Genomic DNA, 19,798 nt, shown 5'->3' with positions numbered 1-19,798 from the left:
CACTTCTTGTACAGCAATTAACCACTAAGAAGAATATATGCAGTGTATTATTTGTTGAAACTGTACTTCTGATTGGATTTGAAACTGTCTCATTGCTATCTGTTTATCAATAAAACTTTGAAAAAAATATGAAAAAAAATTTAAAAAAAAGAAAGAAAGACAATTTACAAAAACAACTGAGTCAGTAACAAGCGCATTAAGAATGTATAGTAAAAAAAGGAAGCTACACTTAGAAAAAGGCTCAGATTCTATTTCTGTATTAGATTTTAAAAGATTAACAAATGATGTGAATATGGATTTATAAGGGTCTTCATCTGCTGTTATAGTACTACAAATCCACCAAAGACCCCTAAGGACAATTTTTCAATAGCTATCAATATCTTGGAAATGTCCTAATTTCTGAGCCCATAGAGATGCTTTATGATGCTTTCAATGGGATAACTTAAACATGGAAAGACCTGGTGCCTTCAGATATTTATCAGAATTATTTATGAGAAACACAAAAATCTGAAAAAAAATCTTGTCTAGCAATACTTAAATATTTTATATTAATAGAGTTTAAATTTGTTTATAGACATTTAATGTTCATCAAATTAGTAATGAAATAAAATGCTTATCATATAATATTAATGTTAAAGTCAACAGATGAAGGTGTACTCAATATATAATTTCACCCTTAAAAAATACTTTGACTTGGGGAAAAGATTAAAACATATTTATCAGAAAATAAATAATGCTTTTTTAAAAAGTGGTTTGATTGTTGATGTTCTTAAACTTACTTTTTGATTCTTTTCTGCAGTTTCAATTTTAGCCTAAGTATTATATATTCTTTCTCAAATGAAGAAAACTTATTAAAATATGATTTTTTAAAGCAACATATAAAATCAAGGCCACATAACTGCACCCAGATTAAGAGCCCTCCTTGCACAGAGACGAGGAGCTGGATCTCAGAGGAATGAGGGCCCATCAGGCAGCCTCAGTAGGGCACAAGCTGGCATTTTCACAGCGAGTTCCCATGCTATAGAGCTTCTGGTGCACAAAAATCTCTGTTAAACCACAAGATAGACTTGATTGCTGTGTTTCCATAAGGCCAGCTCCACCACCACCACTGTGTCAACGAAAGACTTAGGGTTGTTGCTTTAACATTTCGATTGAGGATGCTAATCCAAATCAGTCCACACGCAGAAATCGGTGCTGGCACTTTTCACCACTGTCAATTCCTACAGTTTCTGTGTCTCTCCACTATGCTGTGTTAAGTCAGAACCCTGCCGCACTGGCCAGGGGCGTCTGCTATGGGCAGTGCCTCCCTCATAGGAGAACCATCTTCTCCACGTTCTGCCCGCTCAGGCAAAGATACAGCACAAGTGGCATTAAAGAGAGATTTTTCTAGCTGACACTAGGATGAGTCTCTTTACTCATAGGAAATAGGTATGTTTCCTGTTGGAGATTACTATGACTCTGCCATTATAACAAAAAAATTCTATAGAGTATTTGCTTCTAAAATTCAAGCAAAACTTCACTTGAGATAATAAAGCATTCTCTGCTCAAATAGGCCGGAGTAAGCATGTGGACAAGTGCATAAAATGCAGCTATTTCTCCTCAATTTTTCAGGTTAATTCTTTATAATGTCCAGATAACACATGTCTTTACTTTTCTCATTATCCACCACCTTAGTTTCCTGTTCCTCCATCAAGATTTCTTCACTGCATAATGTTATTGTTCTATTTTTAAAGAAATACTCTTTGCTTTAGGTAACAAAGAACAAATCCTAATTATTTGCTGCCTGAATTCTATCCTTGATTTTTCATACTTTCCAAGTAACTTATATATCAAAAAAATGAATGCTATGGTTGCAAACACTTGTTTTGAGTGAGAAGATATGTCTTTCTGTGGCAATAAATGATACATTATCTGGTAATTCTTCACTTACAGAAGCCTAATCCAAACAATATACTATTTTATTAATTTAAGTGTGACTAGTCATTTCTAATAATAAAGTGATTATTCATGCAGGGCCCCACTGAACCTACACATATGTATTATCTTTACTACGCTACCCAAGAAAATGCCTAAGATCTCGCAAGTGAACAACCTTGCCCAGGGCCAGGATCACTGCGAGTGAGTGATCAAATGAAAACTGAATGATCAGGGAAGACTTTTTCCCTTCCTTGGGAAAGCAAGTGCTCTGGGAAGATGACACAGAGCATTTATGACACGTCAAAATATAAACCAAGCCTGGGCCTACACAACACACGTCCCCTGGAGAATGAGGCAATTTTACTACAGCGATAGTAGTGACCCAAGGGGAGCATCCGAGAATGTTCAGCCTACTGGAGAAGTGAGCTCCCCTCCTGTAATCATAATGACTATCATATGTTCACTCTGCACCCTGCCTCAGACCTCCAAGCATCGGCATTCATCCCACCTCTTTCCCTATCACAGCAACAGACAAGGTCTTTTTTTTTTTTTTTTTTTTTTCAAAGTGCCAAGTACAATCTTCTCTACCTGTGTTCTACTTTGTGCCTTCAGAGACTTCATCCAGTGAATTATCCTGCTTTGCTTAGGTATTTTCCACAATTCCCTTCCAGGTAGAATTCTCTTTTCTACATAGAAATCGCTGTCACATTCATAGTTAAAATATTTCTTTCTAAGATAACTTTTCCTAAACACTTTCCATTTATATCATAGCTCTGTGACAAAGAGAAAGCCAATAAACAGTGACCCTTCATTCTCATGCTGTGCTCGGTTAACCCCCTGCCAGTTAGCCTCTATCCTGCAAAACAATGAAACTCAAGGCTTCAGCCACATAAATCCATAGTCTACATTGATTTCTCTGAGCTCTAAACTCATCCATCCAACGTCTTATGACATATTCTCCCTTGGCAACATCAAAGATATCTCAAGGTCAATCTGAATGAAAATTTAACTCATCACCTATCTCCTGTAAGCATTCACTTTCTATCTGATTACTGTCTGGGAGAGACAGCTACCCTCTGCAACTCCAAATCCTGAGGTTATACTAATTTAATCTTCTCCTTCACCTTGAACTTTTAACAACTCCACAAACTCCCTCTGCTGTTAAACTAATTCTTAAGTATACCCTAATCCTCTGTTTCCTGTATTGTTCTCTTTAGTTAGGACTGATGACTGGTCTTGCCTAAACTATCAAAGAATCTAACTAGATTTTTCTGTTTCCACCCTCATCTTTTTAAACCTACCTTCCTTTCTAAGTGTCAGAATGACTTTCCTAAAATTAAAGTTGCTTAAAGTCAATCAGTGATTTTAAAATTCAAATCCAAGCTTTCTAGCATAATAATAAAATCTTTCATCATCAAACCATGATGAGATTTCTAGTCTCATCTCAACCAACTGCCGTTTGTCTGTATCCTGGACTCCAACCATATCAAAACACTTCAGATTTGTCAAATACATCCCTCTTTCCCAAGACTGTTTGTACATCTTTTCCTTTTGCCTGCAAACATTCTTGCCTCTGTTTTTCTTTTAGCTAAATTACATTAAAACTTCAAAGATTACTCCAGTGTAGTATTTCCACTGAAGTCTTTGGATACTGCCCCCAAATGCTTCCAGACCTATGTTGACATTATTTTTCTCTGTGCTCCCAGGGGATGCTGAGTCCATCACTTTCTAGAATGTTTTAAAAAATGGAATAAGTGCACTAAACATGAGATCTAGCCTCTCAATATAATAGTGTTAACAGTAAGCATGACTGTGTATAACAGCTATCAATAACTCAGTCATCTTGTATAGCTGAAGCATTACACAGTTTGATGGCAATTGTTGGATGGAAATTCATTTTCTCCCCTTTCCTCAGCATTGTATATCAGCATTTTATTGTTTTATATTTTAGTTTGAATAATCAGGGACCTCTTCTAAGTGGAATCATGTAACACTTGGGTTTCTGTAACTCTTCACTTAGTCCAATATCCTCTATATTCGCAATGTTGCAGATTGACTGCAAGACTTTTTCTTTTTATGGCTGAATAATATTCTACCATATGCATTTATCTCATTATCCAATCAGCTTTTAATGAGTTTGTGTCGCTCCCCACTTGGGCTATAGTAAGTACTGCTGCAATGTACATGAAAGGCTAACTAATACTGCCTCAAGAAGCTGATTTTGTTTTTTTAAAAGAAAATAAAAAACAATTTAAAAAATTACAAATGATACAAAATTTCACTAAACAAGATGATGGGAATTCAACAATGATTGTTATGTTGCAATCTTCGAATCTGTTGTTCAGATTAACAGATATAAGCATGGAAAATTAATCAAAAAAAGAGAAAGAAAATTAAGCATTAACTGTTCCTTTCAAAATCCTGATACAATTCTTTTGATTAAATACCTAGAAGCAGGCTGACTATGTTATATTACCAAATTTCATTCAATTCAGCAGTATAGTACCAACCTAGAGCTATATGAAAGATTCAGAAATGCCTCTACACATGGATAGTCAGTTTGTCTTTAACAAAGAATACAGATCTGGAAAGGGCTTTCAGCAAGCAGTGTCAAGAAATTGGATTTCCACATGCAAGAGTGGGACTGTACCCTTACCTTATACTCTAAACAAACTCTGGCACAAAATGCATCAAAGACTGAAACATAAGACCTACAACTATGGAACCCCAAAAAGAAAACATAGGGGAAATGTTCCTAAGAATAGTCTGGCAATGATTCATGGATAGGACACCCAACTTGCAGGCAAACAAAGTGAAAGGAGGTGAGTGGGGCCTACTTATTGAGCTGAAATCTTCTGCACAGGGAAATAAACAATCAGAGGTTAACTATTCTGGAGCACTTTTCACTGATTTGGCTTTGTTGCTTTCCTTGTCTTTCTACACACACACACACACACACACACACACACACACACACACACACACACACGGTGTACAAGTGCAGGCACCCTGCTCACTAAATTGAACCTGGCAAAACAAGCCCTGAAATACTCAAGATTAAAGGTGAAGGATGGTTCTCACACTGCAGATTTTTGGCAACAGGTGGGAATTGTGGGAAGAAGGCAAGTTGAAAGGAGGAGAAAAAGACAATTGCAGGCATCCTTCCCAGAAAATTTCCCAGGATGTCCTTGCATGTCCAAGTATGACTGACTCCTTGATTCTTGTTTGTCCCTTGCCTGGACGGGTGTAAAGATTCAAAACCAAATTGGCTCTGTTCACTATGGGGAAATATTTCTCCCCTGGTGTCTTCCTAGAGTGTGTTACAACCAACCATGGAAATTTTTACCTTAGTGATGTAAAGATGGCTCTCACCTCTGTTCTTTAACCACAGTCTCACAATTTAGGTGGATGACAAAACTGGACAGAATGAAAAACAAAATAATGGCAGCACCATACCTGAGACAATATATATACAAAATCAAGGAAGAAATGATGAACAGGATGATGTAAAGCAGCACAGTGATCATCACACCAAGTAGTCCTGATTGGTGTGTTCTTACAAACATCCAGTAGAGCTTCGCTGCATCAGCTATGGGAGCCTCCCCCTTCTGCATAAGTCGCTGAGAAAGGAAAACGTAGATTAACAAAAGGAAGAATGGAAACACTGGTCATCAAGTTAGATTAAAGACATAGGCTATATGTTGCTGCAGTGTTTTTAAATTAAATATTTTAAGTCCCAAAAACCGCCAGATCTTCAGCTCCAGAAAGAAAAAATAAGGCTGGATCTTGTGTGCTTAGTTTACTGGCTTTTTTTGTTTTGTTTTGTTTTGTTTCATTTTTCCCCTCTAAGCCTTTATTTTATTTTATTTATTTATTTATTTTGTATTTTAGGGAAGGGTCTACAGGGTGTTCAGGGTCTCACTACTAGTTTAAACTTGTAGTGATCCTCCTGTTTACAGCCTCCCAAGAGCTGGGATTACAGGCATGTGCCACCACGCCCAGTTTCAATTGTAATCTCAGAATGCCCTGGGGGTGGGCTGGCACAGCAGGCCCAAGGATCGAATCCCCAGCCCCTGCACCTGCTTGCAGGAGTTTTAATCCACTGATCTATTTGGCTGGCCTGTCTAAACCTTTAAATGCATGTACTCAGACCATTATTTCAGAAACTTATATAGAAAGAAAAAGTATCAGCCTATTAAATGTGAGCCTGGAAACCAAAGTTTGCATTAAGTTAATTTAAAAATAAGCTTTTGTTTTAGATGAGAAAAACCATTTTATATTGAATTATAAAGAAGCACATGGTAGTGAGTTTTTAAAAAATAAATACAAATTGCTAGGACCCTACAGTATCAGCATAGAACCTCATTGGCCTTTGAGATTTGTAAAACCTGAACATTCTTTAATAGCAGTCATCATAACATCAAACAGAGGTGATATGCAATGAGAGACAAAGGAAGGTATTTTTTTCCTCCAAGACAAAAGGAGAAATAACTTTAGTTTCTAAGCTGACGATTACATAAGTACAGTTTAAGACACTTTTAAAAGTAGCTAATCCAAATCACATATGTGCAGAAGAAAACAGGAGCCTAGACGGGTTAATTTGTATTTTCTCTACACTAAAATATACTATAGTAATTGGGCAATGGCTAGAGTTCAGGTGCGCCAGTCCTCAAGGACTGCTTCTGTGTCTATCACACAGGTTTTATTTTTATTCTCAGCATTTGTTAACCAGCCTCCCCAGCATGGCAAGACCTACTGTGAGGACTCTGAACCGCACACTGATAAGTGCTGTCTCCAAGTGCTGTGTGTCATGTATCCTTCCTTTGCCAGGTCTTACTTTGTATGATTCCTCAAAGATTAAAAAGATGGACAGAGACTTCACTGGTGTTTCAACAACAGAAATGTTACACTGAATGCAAGTAACATGATTGAGGTGGATTAAAGAGCATCCCCAGTGTCCTCCTAGGTGAGGAGATAGGGCTGGATCATGGGGATTCTGGGCTCATCAATGGAGCTCAGAGTTAAATGTGCTGTGAGGAGTTGGGGCCAAGGGCTATGAGGTGGGAAACATGGGTTATGGTTTATCTCACTATTGGGCTCTTCCTTCTCTCTCCCCTTCCTGGTCACTGGCAGATGAGCAGTTTTGCTCACCCCACCCTCTCCACAAAGCTCCTTGCAGCGCAGCCAGAAGATCCTGTACTGGAACTGGAGCCAGGGTAAATTCTGCCGCTCTTCACTCGTGGGTGTTGGGTATTTTGTCCCAGCAACAGGAAGGTGGCTGAGGTAATGATCACAGCAGTAGATGTGGATTGCTCACTGGACCCAACCATACTGGACCCCTCCTAGCTTTACAGTCCGAAGATAAAAGGTGGCATAAAGTTTTTCAAAAACATTGCCATCTTGGAGTTTAATTTTCAATGTGTGTGTGGGGTGGTGGTGGTGGTGAATGATTAGTAAGCATACAAGTAAGACAGAGAATAAACAACATATGCTCCATGAATGAATGCTCAAAGGAAGATAAAGAAAAGAAGGCATCTTTGGCATATTAGCCAGCTCTCTATCAGTGTGAAAGGATTCCTGAGATGAGCAACGTACAGGTGGGAATGGTTGTGCTGACTCAGTTGCAGTGTGTTCAGTCTCTGATTGTTGCCTCCTTTGTTTTCTATCTATGATAAGACAATGCACCATGGTGGGAGTGTACAGTGACATAAGATGCACACTTCATGGTGGCCAGGGAGCAAAGACAGAGCGGAGAAGGGGCAGGGCCCTGCATCCCTTCAAGGCTATACCCTCCTGCCTCACTTCCTCCCCCACACTCCACTCTTGACATTCAGCCCCCTCCCAGGAGTACCACAAGAACCTCTGGGGCACATTCAAGTCCAAGCTATTGCTGGAGCAATGGCTGTGTGCTGTTCAGACAACGCCTCACAGAGGGCAAAGAAGAAAGAGCCTCACTATGTTTTAAATTCTTCCTTGCACCATTCAGGCAAAGACTAGCATCATCCATAGAGCAAAGTCTTCGTGGGTCATGAAGTCATAGTCTTGGGGTGTCCATCTGGCCCCTTGCCTTTCCTACACGGGTGCTCTTCTGTCGATCTGCTTTTGCTGCCATGACCTGAGAAGCAAGGCTCCACCACGTATGTCTGCCATAATGGCTATGTCTGGAGCCAAGGGCTCATGGGAAAAGTAAAGCTCTCTCCCTTAGATCCCTAAGTGTGGTGCACTGTGTCTGAGCAAGGAGAAAGTGACTGAAAGAGAAAGGCTTAGTAAGCACCAGAATCCTTTGCGATCCCTTCCCAGAGTCCCTTGTAGATGCCAGTAGTGTTGCATTTCAGTTCCCAAGTGATACTTGTGCTGCTGGCTCCGTGATCAACCCTTGAGAACCCCTGCTTTACATCAGCACTTCTCAAACTTCAGAGTGCTATCGAGTCACCTAGTGAAAAGACTCAAATGCATATTTAGTTCCATCCAGGGGTATATTCAAGTGCATTTTTATGGGTTCCTAAGGAATTCCAATGCTTCTCTTAGCTTTAGACTTTTTTGAAAGGCACTGGAAGTAGATGTCACCTACCATAAAATGTGATGGATTCTAACTGGAAAACTGATAACTTTGGAGACTTGGAAGAAATATTAAGCATTTATTTTCAAAAACAAAGAGGCACTGGTGCTATATTCATCTTTAAGAATCCAAGTCAGTTCCATCAGGTTACAGGCTTCTCACTGGTGCTAAGGTGGCCATGCTGGAGGCTACTTTCCTAAAGATTGCATTAGAGGCCCCAGTGTAAATTAAGCCTACTCATTTTGTCATTTACCTTGAATACAGTGGATGGGTTGGCCGTTGATCTGCCTAAGGACCTAAGGAATAAGGAATGCCATTCTAGGCGTGTTGCAGATATTCCTTCTGAGAAACCTCTGATGGTCCTAAAGAACAGCTGTTCCTCTCTCCCAAAAGGCTCCCCATATGGCATTGCAGTCGGCTCAGTCCCAGCACCACACCCACTCAATATGCACATCAGGCCTCTGGGAGGAATTGGGAGAAGCCAGGTGACATGGTTCTCCTCCAGTGCAGATGGAGTCCTCTCTACGTCTTCTGCTCAACAAACCTTGACAGCGCCATCTCCCTCTTCCTACTCTGGAAAATGAAGAAGTAAGAATGTAGGCCCAATCTAGCTGGCTCTAGCTGGATCAACCCAGAATCAGGAGTCTAATCATCAAAGGGGGAAAACATTGAGACGGGGAATGAAACACATTTCTGGTTCCAAAGTTTCCTTTTTCTGCAATGTCATCAGGTGATCAGTGAATCTGAGGCTAGAGAGTGGTTGCCAAGGATGTGTTGAGTTTGCCTATACAGTATCCTCGAGCTCTGCTTGGCATGTGGCTTTGGATCCAATCCTAGCAGCAGTGCTAGGAACTAGCTACATGGGTAGGCTCTTTGTGTACTGTTTTAGGGACACTTTCATAATGTTAAATAATCTACATTTTGAGAATTAATAATTGCACATGTTGGCAAGGTCAAAGCTGCTTAGCAGAAGTCATTTCCATTAAGAAATAAGCAGTCCAGATTCGCACATGAAACCTAAAAAGACACCAGTGGACTCAGAGCTTCAAAGACACCAGTTTGGTTAAGAGCATTCCAGGAATGCCCAGCAAGTGAAAGCTCAGCCCAGCAAACAGCAAAGGGGGAAAACGTCTTTATAGTAAAATAGCTAGCATCTTGTTATCCAAGACGTGGCCCAGAGAGCTAAAATCCTGAAGGAACCGTGGGAAATGTAGAACAACTGTCCCCACTAGTGAATTAGAATGGGCATTTTAATAAAATCCCAGGGAACCAGTGAGCACCTTAAAGCCTGAGAAGCACTGGTCTCACACACCATAGTCTGAGGGAGAGAACTTGCCAGTCTGAGCTGCCTCCTGTAGCGCTCAGAACATAGAATGTCTCCATGAGTGTAGTTGGGACCGTACTTTGGTTTTTAGGTCTAAGGACACATTGTTCACAATGGAGTCAGTGTCAGACGCAACAAGCAGCATCCAACTAAATACTCATGTTTGATCTACTTGGAAGAGTGAGCGTTAGCTAAACCCATATACCGAATATACCAAGTGTGAAACTTTAATTTCCACTTGCATTGTGCACATGATATTATTGCATAACATAATTTTACAAGTGAATATTTGGCGATTTTGATGAATATATAGTTTCCATGTAGTCCTTTGCTTAGAGTTTTATTTATGACAATGTGTTCCATATAAATATTTGGCTAAAATTCAGATTTCTCTTCTTTTTAACCTATCAAAGTTACTTAAATGTTTGTTGATGTCATGTTAAAGTATGTTTTTGCTTGAATTATTCCACATTTTTCAGAAGCTTTAATTTTCTTTTGGTCATGTAATATACAACTCTGTACAACTTAATGGATCTTAGATGAAGTTGCTGAGGAGCAGGACAGGGTTTGTGGTTGCAGGGAGAGAAGTAGATGGTGCCTCAGTTTGCCCCACTGCACCTCGCTGTGCCCCACTGCACCTCGCTGTGCCCCACTGCACCTCGCTGTGTCTCACTGTGCCGAGCTGTGTCTCACTGTGCTAGGCTGTACCAAGCTTCAGCTCTCCAAACCATGCTGCATTCCTCGGTCCTCCACGTCTGCTCATCATAGCCTCCCTATGCTGGCCACTGTCAGTGGTCTCAGACTGTGACCTTCAGAACAGCAAATGTATTTCTGTTAGAAATACAGACTTGAACTTATTCCTCATCAATGGAAAGAGAAGCTCTGGAGTGAGGACCAGCGATCATTGTTTTGGCAAAACCTGTGATAGCATCTGATCCCGAAAAAAGTTTAAGAATCACACATTCCAAAAAACACTCACTAGGAGATCTCTTGCCTTACAAATTTAAAGAACTAGAAATGTCAATCTGGCAATAAATTCACACTAGTACATAATGATTTCAATTCTACATGATAATATAACCCAAAACTCACTACTAAATTAAATATTTTGATAATTGTGTAAATGTCATCTGGGACAGTATATGCTTGGTTTCACAAAATTTGAAGAAGAGACTTTGATGTAAGACATGCCAATCTCAGAATTAAGAAATCTGGGTCTCATTCCTAGGCCAAGCGGGGGCTCTCGGTATGGCCTTGGGCCAATGATGGAATTCTCTGTGACTGGCTGCTTCCTTCCAGTTGTAAAATGAGAGTAGTATTTGCCCAGCAACTTATAGTGTTATTGTAAGTATATAATAAAATAAATTATGGGAAGATGTTTCAAAAATACAAAGCACTTTTCAATATTTCAATAATTCCTTGTTTTATAAGTGTTTATTTACGATAGATAACATTACACTTACCTTGATTATATTAGGCAACCAAGATATTTTATGAGGAAAGACTTAATAATTATAGTTTAAGATACATACTGAACGTTCATCATTGTTGAAACTTCCTATGTCAACAGATTCATGCACTAAAGCTAAATTCTATGTCAAGGACTCATATCCTGATGATTTTGTTTGACTTACCCCCAGGAAAGTATCCACTATAAATACCGCCAATGGGTCTAGAACTGTCCATAGTCCCATGGCAATGATTAACTTTGACAAGATCTCAGGGCAGGAGGCAAACAGCAGCTGACAGCCCCATCTGATCAGAACCAAAAGAAATATGACCGTGTTCAGCATTAAAGGGCCCACCGCGACCACAGCCAGCTCTTCTGCGACACTAAGCGAAGACGTTGGGTAGCAAAGCTCAACCGTGTAGGGGCGAACATGGAATCTGAGGAAACAAAGTAGGAATCATACATTCACAAACAAGAAGAGCTGAAATTCCAAGCTTACAGCACTACTCACAGGACTATGTGATTTTTTTTTTCTTTCAACAAAAATATAGAGAATTTAACACTTAACAAACCTTGATACAAGAACTTTAAAAAAAATTGACATGAAATCAAATGTCAAATGTCTTCACCCTTCCGTGGACATTTAACAATCAAGGAAAATGCAAGCTCATCATTTTTAACAGGAAATGAAAATTATTCTAGCACAGAAAATACATTAAATTGACCCAGGGAAGAGAGTGGTCCATAGACCCAACTGCTTGGCTGCCATTTACGGTACTTATTCGTAGGCCGTTTTAAATGTGTAACAGTGGACTCTCTGTGTCCACCCCTAATAACAATGAAATATAGATACCCTATACATGTAGTAATTCTTCAGGGCTTTATGTGGCTGAATGACTTCACCTTCAGTTCCTCTCTAGGTAGGCCCCAAATGCACCAATAACACCACCATCACTAACAACCAATGTTTCACTTTCTTCAGTCTAATGAGCTCTGGAACTCAAGCCCCTGGACTCAGCATTTTACCCCATCTCTCTGTGCAAAATGAGACCTCAGACCACTGAGATTTCTGTCCCTGAATTTCAGCTGGTGGAAAGCTGTTTCATAATTAATCTCCTGTTGTGCATTTTGTTTATCAGTGGCCTACCAAAGAGATCTTCATTTATTATATTCCTTTACTTTGATTTCTAAGTAAGGATTTTGGTGTTCGTTTGCTTTAGCAGTGCTAAGTATTAAATCCAGTGCCTTTGCACAGAGCTGCAGTTTCCCCTTTTAAAAGGATGGGTTTCTGTGTGTTTTGCTTTGTTTTGTTTTTGAGTTTTGAGACAGTCTTGGCAAAATATTGCTAAGTTGCCCTGACTGGCTTTGAACTTCATATCCTCTTGCTTCAGAGAACTGGATTACAAGCCTACACTACCACATCTGGTTGTAAAGTATATGTTTCTGTCCATAGCTATTGTGAATATCAAATAAAGCATATTTCTTAGCGCTGTACCTGCCACCTGGGGAGAACAAAAGAAATGTTCACGGCTGGCATTGTTATTACTATAGGTCACAGATAAGATGTGACATGGAGCTACTGTGTGCTTCACAACTGAGGACCAAGACGACAACCAGAAAAATACCTTGTTATACGTTAGGTCCTCTGCTGCTTACGGAATTGGTTCGAACTGGCTGTTGAGATATTTCTTGTATTCTCATTTTGACTAACAGCTAATAAAGATAAGGCTTTCTTTTTCTATTAAAGAATAAAGGAGGTAATATTTTAAAAAGCCCAATCATGCAATATTCATCTTTTCTGCTTTAGAATCCTTCAGATAAACAAGAGAAACAAAGAAGAAAATGAACAAAAAGACAGAAGAAAATGAAATATCAGAATACCCAGCAATATCCATGTAGAAAAGCCCCCCTAGAAAATGCAGTGATCTAGTAAATGTATATGTGATGTCTACAACACATTCAGGTATTTGCAATTTACTACGAAAATATATGTATATGTTCCTTTTCATTAAGTCTTACAGTCTTAATGTCCTTAGTTGAAAATAAAAACGCATCTTTGTTTTTATCCATATCATCTACATTTGAGAAAATGAATTTTACTTGTACTGTTACCTATCTGTTTGTCTATCTACAATGCCTAGAGAATTATGTTTATAGAGCGATAACCTTTAAAGTGTCATCTTTTCCCACAGCATAATGGCCCAGAAAGCTGCCTGGGCTTGAGTTCAGTAATTGTCTGAATTCAATCATTTTGTACAAAAAGCAATCTTTGCTTCTCTGAGCATAGGTAATAAATCAGACTCAGGTTTCTTCTAAAATACCTTCAGCCTAAGTTACTCTGATAAAATCAAAACAGAATAGAACATTGGTGCTAGGACCCCTTTTTGAATTCTGTTCAGCTATTAGAACATATTTGAATCTGCTCAGTTTTAAATAAATATTGATGTACCAGTTATGTATTTGTATATATAGGGACAATAGTAAAATGAAACTGCAACTGTAATAGAAGTTCTTGTTCCCAGATAAAGATATTTGTGTCCTTTCAAATCATACCCGCACTTCAGGTCCTCCAGTCAAGGGCCCGGAGAGATGTGTTATGCTTACACTGGCCTATCAGTACAAGGAACATACATCCTTCTGAGTTTCCGAGGAATTACTCACTTTGTCACTGGAGTTGAGATGGCCTGGAGGAAAAGCCACTGGGCAAAGTAGTGCAGGCAGAGCCTCAGGAAGCAGAGGGAAGTCCCCAGCAGGGCGGAGCAACAGAAGCCCTGGCTCTGCCACTGTGCCAGCTGCATCTCTGAAGACACCGACGCCCTCACAAAGTGGAGATGCTTGCGGAGCGCTCCAGGTCCACCGTGACCCGCCATTGAAAGGCCACTACAGAGAAAGAAAACAGATACGTTCTGCACGCTCTGGGTCTTCGGTATCTCCTAGTGGGTCATGTGTTGACAGCTCGGACCCCAGCTACTGGTGTTGTTAGGAGATGGCAGAAACTCCTGGAGACGGGACCTAGTGCAGGTGCGGGTCACCGGGGCGCGCCCTGGGAGGGGATCTTGGGTCACTGCCCCCGGCTCTCTCTCTCTCTCTCTCTCTCTCTCTTTCTCCAGTCAAGTTGAGATGGCCTGGAGGAAAAGCCACTGGGCAAAGTAGTGCAGGCAGAGCCTCAGGAAGCAGAGGGAAGGTTTCTTCTAAAATAGGTTTATCTAAACTAATGAAAAGAAACAGAAGAACCAAACTCACAAAATCAGAGATGGTATAGGAAATATTACAAAAGATATCACTAAAAATCATTGTATCATTAGGCTATTTTGAAATATTTTGAATGACTCTTTCCCCACTTGCTGTCTCCTGGGCGGCTTTGTGGTACCATGTGCCTTCCACCATCACGCTCTGCCTCACCACAGGTCCGGAAACAATACCAAATACCCTGTACAGGAACCTCCGGGACCATCAGAAAGAACAAACCTTTCCTCCTTGAAGTTGCTTTTCCCAGGTATTTTGTCACAGCAATGGAAAGCGGGCTGGCACATATTCTGAGATTGCAGTACAACTCCAAAAATACTCTGCTGACCATTGCGATAGAGAAGTGTGGAAATAAGCTGAATGAAATGATTTTAAAAATGTGATAATTGAAAATATTTATGTTTCTTTTTGTGATGACTACAGGGAGCATGGATGGGGCAAAACAAATCAAAATCACAATGAGATATGGTGAGGTAAAAATAAGAAGAAAATAACAGTTACTGGCAAAGATATGGGGAAACTGGAATCCTTGTGCATTATTAACAAGAGTGTAAAACGATTTAGACTCTCTGACACATACCACTAAAATTAAAATACATAATTACTATATAATCAAGAAATGCTAAAACCAGACATTGAAAGCAGCACATGAAATTGCAAGTAGGCTGTTTGAATGGTATTTGCATGTCCCAGCACTAGCTACAAGAGTCAACATGGAAACAAAAGAGTCCGTGGATGAATTAATGAAAAACTGTAGTGTACATAAAATAGAATATTATTCAGCTTTTTTTTTTTTAAAAAAAAAAGAAATTTCAACATATGCTATGACCTGCATAAACCTACAAGATGTTATACAAAATAAAACAATCTAGTCACAAAAAAAGACAAATATTGAATGATTCTGCTTATACGAAATAATAGAAGTCAGTAAAATCGTAACAGAAAGTTGAATGGCAATTTCCCAGGCTTAGGGAAAGGGAATTGCTGGGAGGTTCGGTTTCATTGGTAAAAGTTACAGCATCACAAGACAAAGCATTTCTGGAGACTGGCTAGAAGGCAACATGGATACACTTGCTGCTGACCTGTACATTTAAAATAGTTAAGGTGGTCAATTTCATGTTATGTATATCATAATCTTATTTTAAAAGTTTAATAAGGCATGTGGAAATAAATTTTAAAATAACTTATTTTTAGAAAAAAATTTGAAAACTAACATATGTTCCTGTTTATTTTACTTGCCTATAGTATCATCTCTTCATGAAGGTTTGACTCATGTGTGCGTAGTCTGTAAAAGACCAACTAGTTCATGTTCAAAACTAGAGGATTACTAACTCATCATTAAAATACATGAATAAAAGTTATTTCATTCCTGAAAAAATTATAGGTATTTTGTGTCAAAATAAATATAAAAGAATCCCATGAAAGTTGTTCTCATTTAGCTCTGATTCCCACGCTGTGATTAGATTAGTGTAGGGAGCAACTGATGTTTTCACAGTCTACAAAGTTATAGATTTTTTTGAGAAAGAAGATAAAACAAGTGCACAATCAGACACAATTTATCCAAGAGTATGTAGAGGGAATGCAGAGCTACCACAGTGCAGAACGTGAAAGCGCTTCACCTGAAAACCTGGGGAACATTCCCTCTGCCTAAATTTCCCCTTTCAGTAAAAGGAAACAGTAGCTCTTCCCACATCCCAGGGTCAGCCTGCCCCTGGGTGAGCCGCTGGAAAACACTTTGAGTCCCACACAGCCACCGATGAGATCCCTCTCCTTTCTCTTCTCCCACTTACCAGTGCCACACTGAAACCGGACAGGTGTTCATCATGCCCCACAAATACAGAAAATCCACATTAATGATATTTTTTATATTTCCTGTTTTATTTTTTAAGAGTTATATACATGAGCATGCAAATATTTGTTACTTAATGGAAGCAGTTCAGATCCTGAGCATGTATCTTGTGACAAATTAAACCAGGACTTGAACTTTATAGGAACTAGCCTCCCAGTTCCTGGGATAGCTTGTCTAATTCTATTTTAGAGTGATTTTCTGCAGTGATTCATTAAGTTCATCACCAAAAATAGTGCTAATGATAAACATACTTACCGAAGCAGAAACTAGCACAAGAATAAGTAGTTCATTCTACTTAGTTACTAATCTCTGCTCAGCAGGGCACAAATGGAATGTATAGACATATGATATATATACATATATCTCTACATTTGAATGCAGTTATATTAATCCACATGTGCAGAGCATGACATTTACATTCACCTCAGCAAATAGATACACCACATATTTAACATATTTTAATTTATTTTATTCCCCTTCCCACCCATCTTTCTCTTGTGATCTCTAAATTGCCTTTCCCCACTTTCATTATTATTGCTATTGTTGTTTTTTAGTTTGTGCTTGCAACATACAAATAATGTGTTTGTTGTGGGTAGCTGGTACATGTATGGTACATGTCTTCATCTTCCTTTTAACATCCTTTCTGAAGACTGTCAAGTACTATGGCAGTGTTGGCAAGCAAGAGAAGATAAACAATGGAAACAGACGTCTGGTGACAGTGATCTCAGCAAAGAGAAGAGAACTCACATCCATGGAAGAGAACTCACACCCTTAACTCTAGATTTTTTGGTCTGCAGAGGTCTAATGAGTCACCAAAACTGTCACTGGCAGTTCCTTTGTGTTATTCTTGCCCATACTTTGCATGGAGATGTGGAGTCTCACCTAACTGAAAACCAGTCTCCATACTGAGTTTGTTTTTCAGTTAAACAAATTGAGGGCCAGTCAAACAGCAAGCTGGAACCCACCTCCTCCAGTGCCCCATACCCCACGGGTTTTGTTTATATACAGTTTCTAAGTGTCCTATAGAAACATCCCAGAGCACCTTACGGTACGTGCCATCATGTGAAATCAAATCCAGAGCTGTTTACACTGCTAAGGCAAAATACTCCATACACGATCTCTTTTTTCAGTTAATTATTCTGTCACTGTTTTGCTTCTTCAAAGAGAAGGGAAAATCAAATGCAGATCTGCCATTGTGTTGTTTGTAAAACACTGGAAAATCTCAAATGATGCAAATCAGAGAAGACAGTAGCTTTTTTGACCTTTGGAAATTTCCACTTGTTTTCATATCCATTGACTTCAATGACTAAGTAACTGTGCTTATGCTCCAAAACCGCTATAAAGTCATGCTTTTAACATTTGTTTTACTAATAAAAGGCTTCTAAGCCACCCTTAGAAACCTTTATTTGTTTGTCTGACTTTGATTTAGAACAAAATAGTACTAAATTTGACTATGTAACATCTATATTTAGTTCAAACTATTCAATTGCCTCATCTCTTCAAACACAATTTAGTATTTATTTTTATTTAACATTGATATTGATATTATTTTTAATATTGATAACTAGAGCAGGTGCATTTAAAGAATTAAGAAAAAATTTTAATCAGTCCTTTGGAGTTTTAAATTTTACATGTTACAAAATTAGAAAGCATTAGAAGAATTAATTGATTATAGACAATTCCAAATAAAAGCATCAAAAACTACATTAATTGAAGAAAGTTATATTAGCCTCATAAGCAACACCTGTATGACAACAACTGTGGTAGTTCTTTTATTTTGATAATTTTGAATTTGTACCTGAAATCTCAAGGTGGTCTGATAGGGAATTTTATTGGCAGCTATCTCTATCAAACATTTTTAAGTAAATTTCATTCATAAAGAATTCTGCTTCATGTTTTATAACTGTCTTTGCAGAGAGCACCTTTGTTATTGCCGTAAACATGCAAGGCACATTCTGAAATGCGGTGGTGCTGCAGACCATCTTCAACTACATCTCAACTGTTCTCTCTTCCTCTGTAATCTTTCTTGGTTATGTACAAAGAGTATGACCATCAAAAGGGTAACAAATGGCCTCTGCCACTGGGGTGTGTAATACGCAGAGTGGGAATTGATTTCTTGGTTATGAGGGAAGCCATAGAGCACACAGATCACTGCAAAATCACACTGAGGCCAGCAGCTACTCCTCAGTTCATGCAGACATCTCTTCTGTTGCTTACGGTGTGAGCTGCCAGAGGGTGAGTGGCATGTGAAGTCCATCCAGTATTCAGCTTTTAAATGAAACCTATTTCTCTGAACTTCAGTCACAGTTCACACGATACGCACAGATCCCACCTTCATGGCCAGTCTTCAGAGAGATCCAAAATCAAACAAGATTTCTGTGATCCATCAGTGTAATAATAATAAAAGACTGAAATTGCTTTGGAATAAAGTATGGAAGGTACTCTTCAACTCTTTTCTATAATGCACAGAAATCCTAGGACTTTGTATGAAATGAAGATTTGTTACTCATCAGTTGTGAATAATAATCCTTATTTTTAAAATCACTACCAATAGATGGCACTAAAATTTCCATATTCTCTTCTTCTGGCATAACCAAATGTATTGCAGATGTATCATTAAAAAAAAACTAAGATTTTTAAAAGTATGTAACTATTAGTATTTTATTTGAATAATTTTGCAATTTTCACCATGTTCTATTAATCAGCAAATTTTGAGATGCCTGTCTACAGTGACTCTGAAGCTTTCTAAGAGTCAGATTTTCAGGAAGTGAGTAAAAAAAAAAAATTCAAAGAAACTTGCTTAAGTCAGGCCACAATTCTGTTAAGACTTTGTCATGTTCCCTCAAATGTCTAATCTAAAGCCCAAATCAGTTAAGTGATTTTTCTCTAGTTAACACCAGAAAGAATTTTCTCATGCTTCTAAAGCAGTTCTCTACAGGAAGACAGTCAATATAAAATGCATGCATAATGATACAAGAGATTTTCCAGGTAGGCTTACACTATCCAAATTTGAAGATGCTCAATGACCACCTGCTGGATCATAGACACAGAATCCAAAATGGCTATTTGTGCATTAGAAAGCCAGAGGGCACATAGCCATCGAAGGTGGAGACTCTGGGAGTGCACTGCAGTGTCTGACTCCCATCAATGAACAACATTATTATTATTCACTCTCGGAATTTTTTGTATAATTTGGTGGAGCTAGACATATGAAAAGATAAATAAAACACGGGATATGACTCAGTGTGATAAGTATTTCATATCTTCTTTTTTTTTTCAAAATTTTATTGATAAACAGATAGCAATGAGACAGTTTCAAGTCAAATCGGAAGTACAGTTTCAACAAATAATACACTGCATATGTTCTTCTTAGTGGTTAATTGCTGTACAAGATGCGGACTTGGAATCCTATTTACAAACACCATTAGAACAAATCATTGTATTCATTAAGAG

The 19,798-nt window shown here is 38.7% G+C and overlaps 1 protein-coding gene across 1 annotated transcript in view; it reads right to left on the bottom strand.

Moving 5' to 3' along the window:
• Positions 1-19,798, bottom strand: part of LOC101580438 — a 409,418-nt gene that overhangs the window by 101,468 nt on the left and 288,152 nt on the right. The window contains exons 16-18 of the mRNA XM_023712057.1: positions 13,912-14,130; positions 11,435-11,687; positions 5,374-5,537 (exon numbers count right to left, since the gene is read on the bottom strand). Coding sequence (XP_023567825.1) covers positions 5,374-5,537; positions 11,435-11,687; positions 13,912-14,130 — 636 coding nt within the window. The remainder of the gene's footprint in view (positions 1-5,373; positions 5,538-11,434; positions 11,688-13,911; positions 14,131-19,798) is intronic.

The sequence above is a fragment of the Octodon degus genome, unplaced genomic scaffold (assembly GCF_000260255.1).
Source record: "Octodon degus isolate 3935 unplaced genomic scaffold, OctDeg1.0 scaffold00023, whole genome shotgun sequence".
NCBI lineage: Eukaryota > Metazoa > Chordata > Mammalia > Rodentia > Octodontidae > Octodon > Octodon degus.
The sequence above is the reverse complement of the archived record's forward strand: the minus strand, read 5'-3'. Positions and strand labels throughout refer to the sequence as shown.